At 42.2% G+C, this 13,713-nt stretch overlaps 1 protein-coding gene across 6 annotated transcripts in view; it reads right to left on the bottom strand.

Annotated features, from left to right (window-relative positions):
• The window catches only part of KLF12 (KLF transcription factor 12), a 251,064-nt gene that overhangs the window by 92,123 nt on the left and 145,228 nt on the right, over positions 1 to 13,713 (bottom strand). For 4 of the 6 annotated variants that reach the window (XM_069880335.1, XM_069880370.1, XM_069880360.1 and 1 more), the window contains exon 4: positions 6,761 to 7,307. In XM_069880335.1, coding sequence (XP_069736436.1) covers positions 6,761 to 7,307 — 547 coding nt within the window. The remainder of the gene's footprint in view (positions 1 to 6,760; positions 7,308 to 13,713) is intronic. The other 2 variants (XM_069880353.1, XM_069880379.1) reach the window with 1 other exon arrangement.

Genomic DNA, 13,713 nt, shown 5'->3' with positions numbered 1-13,713 from the left:
AGACCTCGTCTACACAAAAAACAAATGACTGAGACTACTGAGATTTATATCTCACTGAGCATCAAACACACCAATACTCTATCACCAAAAGCAAACAATTTAAAAAATAAGCACAGAATATATTCAATATTCAATAAAATATTGCAAAGCCACTACAAAGTGGTAGCAGATTGCACCTTACACACTGGACCAGTCTAGAGAGATTTCAGACACCAGAAAGTTTCTAGCAGGTTGGTTCAAGGAAGAACAAAAGCCAATGCAGGGATAAAATGAATGAGAAGTTTTATACATGTGTTTCTGCTGGATCCAAATTTGTGGGATAAAAGCAACTAGCTCAAAGCTCAGCCCTGGTAAAAGTACAGAGCTGAAGAACCAGAGGCATTCTTGGCATGGAAGACAAGGAATTAACAGCTTCTAAAAGGTGCAGGGACTTGGGATATTTTGAGATAGACTTCCTTATGATTCTGTAAGAGTTATCGAACATTGGAACAGGCTGCCAGGGGAAGTGATGGAGTCTCCATCCCTAGAGGTGTTCAAAAAGGGTGTACACGTGGCACTTTGGGACATGGTTTAATAGGCATTACAGTGCTGGGCTGATGGTTGGACTTGATGACCTCAGAAGTCTTTTTCAACTTTAATGATTCTATGATTCTTATGGTGGGCTTCACAAATAAACTTGGAATATACATCTACCTCATTCTCTTCCCAAAAACTGCTCCTAGTTAAAAACATACATGATGTTTAACCTACTGCTGATATATCTCAGAAGAGCATGTGCTTCTTTAGAGGAAAAGCTGAGTCATAAGAAATACGACTTTTCTGGAGATTGATGTTTATGGGGACTCCCCATAGTCAATCCAAGTTACTTTGTCCTCAAAAAAACTCCTTCTCATTTTCAAATACCACAGCATATCTTGTAACCTGTGTTTTAACTCTCCATTCTGACAAGAATTACTATTTACTCTAGTTCTTAAATATATGCACCATCTCCAGTAACACAGGTTCCACCCTGAACACAAGCCTCTCCTCTGCCTGCTTCTCTTCCTGGCTAGCCATTGCCAACCTGCTTCTCCTTTCCAAGAACCTCTAAAACTTCTTCTAGATGAACTTCGCATACAGGAGGAGAGAGATCTAACGTTCTAGGGGGCAGGAGGGTGGAGGTGGACAGGTTGGACTATACGCAGCCATAAAAGAATCCTGTGTGTAACAACAAAAAGTAGAAACCCTTCTCCTCAATGCAACTCAAATCCAAAATAACCACCTACTAAAATGCAGAAAGAATAATCACTTCACATGAAAGAAAAAAGGCAACACTACCAGTTTTAGTTAAATCTCTCCCATAGCTTAATTTATCCAAACAGACCATATAATCTGACCTTTAAACATACAAAACGGATCTCTAAATTTCTAACTCAGTATAACAAATTGTGTTTACTTTTGTGAAATAAACTTTACAGTAGGCAGTAATAACAGGCTGTACTTAAAAAAAAAAAAAGGGCAGTAGATAATGTAATAAAGTGGTATTACCATTAAAAGGGAGATATAGATTGGCTACTAGGAAGAAATATTTGACTGTGAGGGTGGTGAGACACTGGCACAGGTTGCCCAGGGAAGTCGTGGCTGCCCCATCCCTGAAGGTGTTCAAGGCCAGGCTGGATGAGGCTTTGTGCAAACTAATCCAGTGGAAAGTGTCCCTTCTCATGGCAGGGGGTTTGGAACTGGATGGCCTTTAAGGTCCTTTCTGACCCAAATCACTCTACGATTTTATGAAAAATCTGTAGCAAGAGGTACTGCATTTACTACTTATTAATGTCTCCACTGTGAGGAATGTGGCATGGGTAAACTATGAAAAGAGGCAATCTGTGCATTTCTGCTAGGTCTACACACAGCCACAGTAATATAAACATACTCCCTGTAAATGTCACTATGGATGTTTACATACACGGGAACTGGATGAAGTTCAGCTGGCAAATTTAAATTTATAATGTTCTGACCATTGGATTTTGCTAGTGGTTGTGGCTTCCGAAAATTTAAAACCCATGAGAACCCCAAAACTTGAACCCAAAACCCCAGAAACATCAAAGTTGCACAAGTCTTTGTAGCACCATCATCAGGAAGGAGCTTCTAAAAGGCCCTTCAATGAAAGATGTCTTCTGAACTACAGAAAACTATTTTTTAAGGATATTATTTTTGGCAAAGCCTGCTGCCAGAGGGATATGATTTGCCAGTAGTATTCATGCTTCTGAAAGCAAAGCAGTGGAGAGACTCAGTGGGATCAGAGTTTGCAGGGGAATGCAATGCTGCCACAGCAGACCCTTTCACTCCTGTCTGTCCAAGCCTCTCCCTGTTCCACCTTTCACCCTACCTAGATCTCTTTTCTACCCTCCTTTTGCTTCTTCCCCCTTCCTCTGTCTCCATCCCTTTCCCATTCGTCTTTCTGAACATGTTCACATATCCATAGCCACCTCACCACCTCTCCTTCTCACACCCCTCCTGCCCTTCCATCGTCCTCTCTCCCCACTACCTAGCCCCTTCCAGCCTCCTCCTTGCCTTTTCCCAGCCACAACTTTTTTTTGCTTTACCCTTAACTCATATTGTTTTCCAGATTTCCTAACCTGGCTTGGTTTCTGCAAATGCTTACAAAGACAAAAAAAAAAGAGGACATTGGTCTAAATCAAACTTGAGGTTCATGGCAGAAAACCACAGAGGTTCTAGAGTTTTTCAACAAAAAAAGCTGGGGAAAAAAAAATCTACATGGAAAATGCTACATTCATTTCTTTACTCTCAGTCTCAGGAAGAGTGTAATAGTTTTTTTCTTGAAATTTTCCTCAAAAAGAAAGAAGAAACAGCCTGAGGCAGACATGCGGCATGGAAAATGTTAGCCTAAGTGGTTAACATATAGACTGACTTAGCAGAACTGAAGACAAGGTTTTAACAAAATTCATTTGGCAACCTTACCTGTAGGTGCTGTTACCTGTCACACCACTCATTACACCTTTTAACAAACTTCACCATTGCTGAACAAGTAGGAAAAAAAGATGAGGAAAGAGTTTTTCATGGGATTTTAATACTCTGAAATGTTTTAATGTATAATAAAGTGTGACAACACCAAAATGGGTTGGAGTGTTGATCGCTTGAGGGTAGGAAGGCTCTGCAGAGGGATCTGGACAGGCTACATCAATGGGCCCAGGTAAATTGTATGAGGTTTTAAAAGGCCAAGTGCCTTTGTCTGGAGCACAAGTCTTAGGATGAGCATCAAAGTGAAGTGAGGTGGTTTAGCCAAAAGAAGAGAAGTCCGAGAGGAAACCTTATCATTCTCTACAACCACCTGAAAGGAAGCTTTAGCAAGGTGGGTGGTGGTACTTGGCTGACCAGGGAAGTGGTGGAGTCTCCATCCCCGGAGGCGTTCAAAAAATATGTAGACATGGCACTTCAGGACATGGTTTATTAGGCATTATGGTGTTAGGTTGATGGCTGGACTTGATGATTTCAGATGTCAAGAAAAAATCTCCAAGTGCTTTTCAAGGTTTTGGATGACAAGGTAACGGTCCTTTTTTTTGTCTTTGTAAGTGCTTGCAGAAACTAAGCCAAGTTAGGAAATACGGAAAAAAAATGAGTTTAGGGTAAAGCAAAAGAAAATTGTGGCTGGGAAAAGGCAAGGAGAAGGTTGGAAGGGGCTGGGTAGTGGGGAGAGAGGAGGATGGAAGGGCGGGAAAGGAGAGAGAAGGAGAGGTGGATATGGATGATTGAACATGTTCACCACGTGAAACACTAAAGGAAATGAATTTGTCTTTTTGCCATCTTGTAGAGGTGGTAGAGGCTGCAGGTCAGACCTGTGGTGGCTGGTTCCTGTCTGCTCCATAGCCCGACAGCCCTAGCACACTACAACACTTTGTACATACTAAATAATGCAAGGATTAGGTTGTAGGGGACAATTTGCACAGACGGGCTGGCAGTGTAGGGGGCAGCAAGCAGAGACCTCCCTCTTTGGGGGTCCCCCTGGGGTGGCTCCTCTCCAGCAGCTACATCAGGGGGACATTAGGAGGGGAAGGTCCACAGTCGGCAGGGGAGTCCGCAAGCAACTGTGAGTGTGTGCACGTATGCAAGTGCTGTGGGATTTTGTAAGTGTTGTAGAAATTTGTAAGAATTTAGTAAGATTTTGTAAGTGCCTCATGTTGTATTACCAAAACTGAACATACCATCCATTGATTACCTTCTTGTTAATAAATTCCTAAAAATGCCTCAATCCTGATATTGATTTACACTAGATGAACAGAGATTTTTATCAGGCAAAAAGCATTGATCTGACAAAGGGATGCTCTTGTAGCAGGATACCTCTTGCTCCCATTGCCTGCTTTGGGGTGCACCACGTGGCACAGGACCTGGCAGGATGCTGCTGGCAGCTTATATATACAAGGGCTAATTCTCTGCAAGCCTGCCTGGTTTTCAATGCTGCAGAAAGGGTTTGATTTAACAGGAAATCTTGCAAGTGAAAAATAGAAGACAGGAGGCAGGACAGAGAGCAGAAACAAGCAGCACATTGGGAGGCACAAAAGGAGATCTGAGACTCTTCTGAAGGAAGGTGTGACAGAGAATGTCAGGATGAATGATGCCACGGAGAAGGATGTGCAGCAACAGAGGAGGAGATGACAGTAAGGGTTAGAAATATTAACAAATAAGGAGGGAGAGATGAAGCAGAGCTTCTGAAACCAGCACTCAAAGAACAGTCAGCAAGATGGGAAGGACTAGAAAAAATGGGAAAACAGAAAGGGAAGGGCAAACAGAAGAGGAGTTAGTGATTTCTTCTGCGGGAAGGAAGAGAGAATTCAAACAGAACATGAATCACAGAATCATAGAATGGTTTGGAAGGGACCTTAAAGACCACCTAGTTACAACCCCCCTGCCATGTATATCAAAAGAATTGGTGATAGAAAAATGGGTACAATTGATATGAAAAAAAAATAAATTAAAGAACACTTAATCCCTTCTTTTTCTTTAGCTCTACCTTAATAGGTGCTGCAGGGTTGGTTAATGTTCTCTGCCAATTATAGCATAAAGGTGATATTGTCAGGGCAGCTCAGGAGGCCTAGAGCTTGTGGGCTGAAATCCCTACAGCACATTAAGTTCTGGAATTCCGTAGACAAAACTGGGGTAGCGAAATTCCAATTTTGCAAGATCAAGAGGTGCTTTCCATAGAGGAAATTACTACCAGAGCCAACTAGCATCTTTGAAAAGAAAATGAATGGGAAAACTGTGGATAAGCTCAGGGTCAGCTCCAAAATCAAAACACAAACTAAAACTTTCCTTTTTTTTTTTCTTTTTTTTTTTCCCCCAGAAAACATGGTGAAAAGTTCTGTTTTCTTTCATCACTTCTTGACATAATGGCATGAAGTCCTAAAATTATGTCACAGTATGAAATGCAATAAAACTTCTTAAAACATCATTTTGAGACTTAAAACAAAACCTGGAGCAGCTGTGAGCTCATTTCCTATGCCCAAGCCTCTTCAGAGGACGTAGTCCACACTTGGGCACTGAGGGAACAGGAGGAGAAACAAAGATTTTTGGACAAGTGGATGCTACTAAACATCAGTGACCCATCACTGTAGTCTGGTACAATAATACACAGTTGCTAGTACACCAAAACCAGACATGAGACTTGAAAACAGGTCTTTTAGTTGTAGAGACCCATTCATTATGCAATTATGTACGCAAGAGATGTTGTAAGATATATTACTGAATGCCCTGTAGTTTCATAAACCCTAAAGCAAGGCTACCCGTTAGTACCCTCCCTTTCCGCCTCAGGCAATATCTCATTTCAGGGGAGAATTAGCCATATTTTATTCACTCACATGCGATGAACCTTGAAATGAGTCTCTCTCCTTCTTTTCCTTATGTTCCTATCTCTGTCACTAATGCCTTCTTTATAAAGCAATGCTTTTCAAAGTACCTGGGCACATCTGTTTCCTCTTTTGTTCATCCATCCATGATGTCACCTCTCTAACAAGTTTTTGCTCCCTCCAAAATTGTTATGTTCTCATTTATTCTTGCTCTCCAGCTCCCCTTTCTGTGTTCTTTGGACACCTCTTCAGGAGTGTATCTGTCCTTCTGGCACGTGCTTTCTTCCTCCCTTCACACCTCCATGCGCCTCTCAGATCCTGGGCCTGCAAAACTCATTCCCAACACACACGCTCTGTGGTTTCCTTCCTTTCTGCTGTTTAGTCTGGATGAAGAATCCTCATTCAAAATATTAACACTGCCACTCCTTGAGTTTAATAAAACCTACCTCTCTGTATCAGATACAGCTCTTTGGTTCAAATGTCTGCTGTTGTCACATTCCTACAGCCCAATGATTACTTCCTCTTTGTATGGAAACAAAAATCTACCTGACATTCCTTCCCTTGCCAAATCTGTATCACCTGGTGAGTTTTCCATGCTCCTCTATGACGTTTTATATATTCTCATTATTCCATTTTCCTATTTCTTCACCTTCTGGGAAGGATTTATTCCTCTAAGGACAAAATCTGCTGTGAGTTGTCTGAGCATCTTACACCACTGCTGACCTCAATCTTTATAAAAATATTTATTTTAAAGAACATCTGGCATAAAACTTCTTAAAAAAAGTTCCTCCCAATAGTATAAGTCTTTTCAGCAAATGACACAGTTCTTTTGGAAACTAACAGCTTCATAACGTTGTTACATTTTCCTCCTACAAGAGCAGTTTTAGAGAGGCCATAGATGCACAAAACTGGTTCCACCTTACCTTTGACATGGCTTCTCCCATCCTCCAACAGTGGTACTACTATAGTGTTGTTCATATTCCCAGGTGATCTCACAGCTGTATAGACAACAGGTACTGACTGTACCACCACAGGGATACGATGCACGTGACTCATTTTGTTGGACTGCAAGTTCATAGGGCTTGAAGGTGGTACGGGATGGATAATGTGCAAAAACTGCTGGCCTCCAACACCAGATGCAGAGGCCACAAGAGGACCTGGAGTTAATACTGATGGTACAGATGCTGCTGAGGATACCGACGTTATTACCGTGGGTGATGAAGCTGGCCGACTAGAAGAAGAAGAAGTAGAAGTAGAAGAAGGGGAGGAGGCAGACGCTGTCACGGAAACTGGTGAAGATGAAGCTGCTGTAGGGGATGACCTGGCTTTGTTTATTGACAAGTCCACTGGTTCAGTCTGTGTTTGAAAATCGTCTGTAGATAATGAATCCTCCACAGGATCTGCCTTCATGTTGTTTAGTAACAAGGGTACAGCTTCCATATCTGGGTAGTTGTGGACGTTTGGAGACTGCTGAGGAAGGACAAAGGGACACAGTTACATATGTGGCTAAAGATGACTTGCATACCCAATTGCTAACACACATCACACAACTTGGTCAAGAAAGCCACACGATTTTTTTCCTTTTCTTGTGTCAGCTCATATTTAAAGGACAAATCATGCTAGAAAGCACCGACGTGTTCAGTTGGAACAGAGTACTAAAAAAAAGTTCTACTCCCTTTTCTTAGAGGGTGGAAGGATTAACTGCACAAAATCACTGTTTCCTCACACTACACAAAGTCATCAGTGCCAAAACTTTTAGTATCTCCATGGGTAACCACTATTTATATCAACAGGACATTCCTTCCCAACACCTAACTTTAAGCTATAGCAATACTCTCGTGTCATCTCCAATGGAAAAGAATAAAAACTGATCATCATCATTTTTCAAACATTCTGCGGGCTTGAAGATCTGAATTTCCTCCTACTTGTCTACCTTCTGCTGGGCAAGGTAGACCTTGCTTCTTCTTTCTATCATAAGTCACCTTTAAAAGAAGCCTTAGCAATCTGAAGGGGGCTTACAAGAAAGCTGAGAAGGGACTTTTTACAAGGGCATGTAGCGATAGGACGAGGGGGAATAGCTTTTATCAAAACTGGTCTGTATATTCTGTACTTAAGATTAAAACTGTAAACCAGTGTTATATTTTGTTCCAGTGATGACAAACAAAGAGACCTACCACAACAACACAAATTCCCTTTACAATGATCTACAAGTGATACAGATGTTTCTCCAAAATCTCACATTTTATCTAAGTTGCCAAAACTCTATTTAAATTGTATTTGAATCAAGACTTTGAACATTAATTTATCATGATGAAAGCAAACCTGTCCCAACAACAATGACTATTCCAGATTTAGAAACTGCATGAGGAAGAGAAGCAATGAAGTCAAAAGGGATGGCTGAATTCTCTCCTTAGCATCCCCCCAGAATGTTATTAATTGAGAATTGTTTACTTCCCAAAACGATGAGTGTTGCTGTTAAGTTTTATTTAATGGAACCACATCTTTTCTAATTGAGAAGATCATAACACTACAGCTGGGATATTCAGAGGCCATTCTGTCAGCTCATAAAGTCATCTGTATCAAAAAAAAAACCTAGTTGTGTGGGGTTTTTAATTCTGTCTCTCTTCCTGCCTTTCTACCCTCATCTAGTGAACTGGGCTTCTTTTGGTAGCGCGGGCTCAGCTGATTGTTAGTTTGAGCATCTGTAACAGGTTTTTGCCATCTGGCTCTCAAAAGTGTCTGTGTGGGTTTACAAACTTAATTTTGGTTTTAGGATTCTAAACTGTTGTTGAGAGTTTGGCAGTCTCCAGAGCATTTAGTGGGTTAGAAAAAGTTCAGCCTGAGGTCCCTGTAACCCAGTGGGCTGCCTTGGATGTCAGCCTAGTCCATGGAAACACAACATGAAGGGGTACAGCTCCACGCAGCTTGCCTTATCCCACAGCTCCTGCCCACTGGTACAAAGGAGAGCAACAGCTTCAGCACAAACTCGAGCTGGGACTCAAGCAAATCTCAGCAACATCTCTGTCCGCAACACTGCCAACACATCCTTATGTCATTCCCCATCCAGTCAAATACAGTCTGAAACAGAACTGGACGGCAAGTTAGGAGGGCTCCCTGCTAGAAAAGGCTTTTTAATAAAGCTGCAGTGTCTACTAGTCAGTGCTCTTGGCTTATATGTTTTGTGCCTGCCCTTTAAAGCTGTAAACCAGTATTCTCTGCTGTGCTCTGTTTCATTAGCTTGCCATTAATAGACACCACCAGGAACATAACACGTGATTTCCCTATTCACAAAGTCTTTTTTGGCTGTTTAGAAAAGCATCTCTTACTGCCTGTTTCCACAACCATTATAGAAAAACAACCAGCGAGCCACACAACTAGCCACAGGACCCTGAGTGAAGCATGCTGAAGTTATGGCTGATAATGTATTATCTGCTGAATTGCCACCCCTTCTTGCACAGTTGTACCTTGTCTTCCTTCCAGCCCCCTGAAATCCACCTCCTCTTAACTTACTTCAGGATAAAATTTGCAACAGCCCCTTTCCACTCTTTTTTTCTCCCACCCATAACCAAGCCATCAAGGGCTCACTGTTTCCACACAGCTGAGGTTAAACCCAGTGAAAAAGTAAAGATCATTTTCTTTGCAGAAACTCATCCTGATGCCTTGCAGTTCATCAGCTTCACAGGGTATTGAGCTTCAGTGAATTTTTATGCCCTTCTGGAGTTTTATTGCTCCCACACAACAGAGTTTACAAACCTCCAACAATCAGTTGTCAGCTTTATAAGAGTTCTTCCTTTCTGGCAGCAATCTCCCAAGGTCAAATAATTTGTAAGAAAGCATACTAAAAAAGCTGTCCTTGATTATGAAAACTGAACAGACTAAATTTAGCATTTACAAAATAAGCTGGCTTTGAGGACAGGAAGTTAAAAAAATGAACTGCTGAATATTTAACTCTTCAGTCAAATCCCATAAACCTCCTTCTTGGTTGTCATCACGCTGCCCTACCTCATTGTGGTCTGGCAGGAGAGATTTCAGGCAGGGATGATTTTGTTTTGTCAGGGCTAAAGGAAAAAGAGATGAAAAAAATTCATACTCCTTTTGAAAAGCTACCCACAATTTTAACCATGTCACTGCCACTGCTGTACAACAATGTCAAGGCATGGTGGTGCAGGCATGCAGACTTCTCGACAGGCGGTGCAAAACTGCATCTAGCTCAAGCAGCTTTCAGCTCCAAACATCACGCTTGGAGGGTGAAATCTAAATAACCAGGAATCTTCTGCAGGTTACAGACTTTCTAACACTTCACAGTAAAAGAAACACATGCTAAAGTTCCACATTACAAAGAGTGCTTGCTCTAGCAGAAGTAATTTTGCTTCTATGTAGCACACAGATGTGCTCACAACTCTAATGCCATTAGACAGGCGTGCAGGTGGATTGGGTTTAGGATGTGGTGTGCTCATCTTTGGTATGCAATTTGGTTTTAATAATTAAAATGGAACATTTTCCTAATCTGTCCTTTAAATAAGATTAGAAAGCTCAACCACTCGTAATTGCAGTTCTGCAGGTGCTTGCCATGAAGCATATCTGCCTATATCAGATATGATCAGATACGCCTGTTTTGTCCTGTCATGCCCCTGCGAGGCACTTGCAGAGCACGAAAGGTTGGCACGTGGCTAACTTGGCTAGGTAGCAGGTTGGGCACTTCAGAGAGCCCTGTAAGTTATGACTCAGGTACCCAGGAATTTAATCACAGTGTTTTTTTGGTTTATCTTCCTAATCTAGGAGTGAACTGTCTTTAAAATTATGGGAAGAGATGTTTTTGAAAACACCTTCCCATCACGAGAAATTACAGTCACGACACTCACATGCTTCTGCCTGAAATCACCACTTCAACCAAAGCAACAAAATCATACAGTCACAGAATCACAGAATGGTTTGGGTTGGAAGGGACCTTAAAAAATATCCAGTTCAGCCTCCTTGCCATGGGCAGGGACACCTTCCACTGGATCAGGCTGCTCAACGCCTCATCCAATCTTGCCTTGAACACCTCCAGGGATGGGTATCCACGTCTTTTCTGGGCAATCTGTGCCAGTGCCTCACTACCCTCACAGTCAAAAATTTCTTCCCAATAGCTAATCTAATCTAAATCTCCCCTCTTTCAGCTTAAAACCATTCCCCATCATCCTATGCCTGACAAATAGCCTAAAATATTTTAAGGAAAAGGAAAACTAATACAATCTGGAAAAAAAACAACTAAACAACCTCTAGGTGAAACACTCTGCTATCTTCCTGAAAAGAAGATACATCCAAGACTCACCTATGCTGACTGTGAGATGTGGCTATTGTTATTAATCTGTACACTGGGGTACACCAGTGTGGCGGTGACAGGCAGCTGTATAAAATCACAAGGGCAAACACGTAGATAGTTGAGAAAACTGCACAAAATAGTTAAGAACTTGTTCCTGAATGCAAAAGCACCATGTGAACAGGCATTTGTGCCTTTTTGCTCGAGGCTGCTGCTGCAGGCTTTCCCAGGCTGACAGCACTGCTCAGCTCAGATTCACTGGAAAATGCAGGAGGTCACACTGAAGAAGAAAGAAAAGTGCAAGGCAGTTGGGTCTTTCTCCTTTTTTTTTTTCTGGAAGCATAAATTTAAGGAAATGGCTTACTATTACTTTACAGGCAATGGTTACTCAAGGTCAAGGTTAAATTTGTGTTCCAACGAAGAATAGAGATCCTCCTCAATAGACAGCATCCCCAAGAAAGGTCGAGTAAGACTCTCTTATCACAACTCCCATTGAAACTTTTCTAAAAAGCACCAGTCAATACCAAGAAAGACAGAGGACAGAGTCCAGAAATTATTAAAATAAAAAGAGGTTCAATGAAAATGCATTAAAATACATTGGAATTGATTCAACAGGAGAGACAGAGAGATACCCACTCTAAAGTACTTGTGATTCACTTAATGTATCATTATCTCTGCACAACACTCGGATGTTTGATTTCAGAGTGGATGTTTCCAACCCACAAGGCCTAAAAATAAAATCTCTATTGTCTTTGTGAGTCTGAAGAAGCAAAAGAAACTCAGCACATGGTATGAGGTGCAGGTGGCCTTTGTTAGCAGTGTTGCTACATGCGTAGAACTTACAGAAGATGCCTCAAAATAAATAAGAATCAACTAAGAGCTGGAGAGACCAAATTCAAACAAACTATTGAAACACAGACAAACAAAATTCAAGCTCCAAGTCTGTAAAATAATCTTTTAACTTTTCCTGAATAGTCACACTACGACGTTATGCCACAACTACTTAAGAAAGTACCATGTGCTGCAACATTTAGTAGCAGCTCGAACTGGGACTGAGGAAATGTGTCTGAAAATGAGAGGAAATCCCTATGCAAACAGCATCAGGTTTTAAACAATTATTTTAACAAGGAATGCAAATACAACTTGGAGATGCTGGTAGATGAGAAGCAAAACGTGAGCCAGCAATGTGCACTTCCATTCCAGAAAGCCAGCCGTATCCTGGGCTGCATCAAAAGAAGTGGGACCAGTAGGTTGAGGGAGGAGATTCTGCCCCTCTACTCTGCTGTTGCAAGATCTCACCTGGAGTCCTGCATTCAGTTCTGGAGTCCTCAGCACAGGAAAGATGTGGATCTGTTAAAATGAGTCCAGAGGAGGCCACAAAGTTGATCAGAAGGCTGGAGCACCTCAGGAGAACAGGTTGAGAGAGCTGGGGTTGTTCAGCATAGAGAAAAGAAGGCTCCAGGGAGACCTTAAAGCAGCCTTCCAAGTATTTAAAGAGGGCCCATGTGAAAGCTGGGGAGGGGCTCTTTATAGGGAGTGCAGGGATACAACATGGGCAAATGGTTTTAAGCTAAAAGAGAGGAGATTTAATTTAGATATTAGAAAGGAATCTTTTACTGTGAGGGTGAAGAGGCACTGGAACGGGTTGCCCAGAGATGCTGTGGACGCCCCATCCCTGGAGGTGTTCAAGGTCAGGTTGGATGATGCTTTGAGCAACCTGGATGATCTTTAAGGTCCCTTCCAACCCAAACCATTCTATAATTTTATGTCTCCGTGATAGTTAGGTCTGACTAAAATTGAGTGGGTGGGGGGGGGGGGTTGGGGGGGGGGGGGGAGGGGTAGAAAAGAAAAGTTCACTTTATTAAAAATGGCACTTTTCAATGTCTGTTCCTTAAACAAATATGTTCTGGTAGGATTTGTTGGCACTGAGGGTCTACAGCCTGAATTTGTTCAGCCAAAACCTCTCATCCTCTGGAGTGCAGGTGGCTCTACTCCAGGCTCATTAGACAGAACGAGTTCACCTAAATCCCCATGAAGACCTCCCTCATGCTTCCCAATTGCCCCATTTCCTCTGGGACCAGGCAGCACTGGGGAAGACATCAGCTGACCCTGAAGAAGGAAAAAGACTCAAATTTGGAAGAAGAACAACACTGGCTGTGAAAAAAAAGCCCTACAGAGGCAGACAAAATGCAGAGATAGAGTCTGGTGCTGTCTGAGAGAGTAAACTGATGGTGAGTTCTGGCTAGGAAGGCTGGGATACAGTCAGCAAAGAGACTGGGCTGCCAAGGGGTCATGAAAGGTGAGCCTGCAAGTTAAGGAAATTAAACATTTTATATCCTAAGCAAGCCATTAGGTCACCTAATGTCACCTCAGAGGTAACTAGGAGGACTCTGAGATGAAGATGAGGGTGGGAAGGAATTGTTGCCTATGACTCTGCATCATGGGGCTGGCAGGGAAGGCCAAGGGGCTTAGCTGGATGCAAGGAAGTATGTCCCATCCCAGAGGAGATAAGATAAGTTTGGAGTGACCAGACAAAAGGGTTTACGCCAAGTAAAGCAAAACACCCTGACACTG

The sequence above is a fragment of the Phaenicophaeus curvirostris genome, chromosome 1 (genome assembly GCF_032191515.1).
Source record: "Phaenicophaeus curvirostris isolate KB17595 chromosome 1, BPBGC_Pcur_1.0, whole genome shotgun sequence".
In the NCBI taxonomy this organism is placed as follows: Eukaryota; Metazoa; Chordata; class Aves; order Cuculiformes; family Cuculidae; genus Phaenicophaeus; species Phaenicophaeus curvirostris.
Note: the sequence above shows the minus strand (reverse complement) of the source record. Positions and strands in the feature narration are given on the sequence as shown.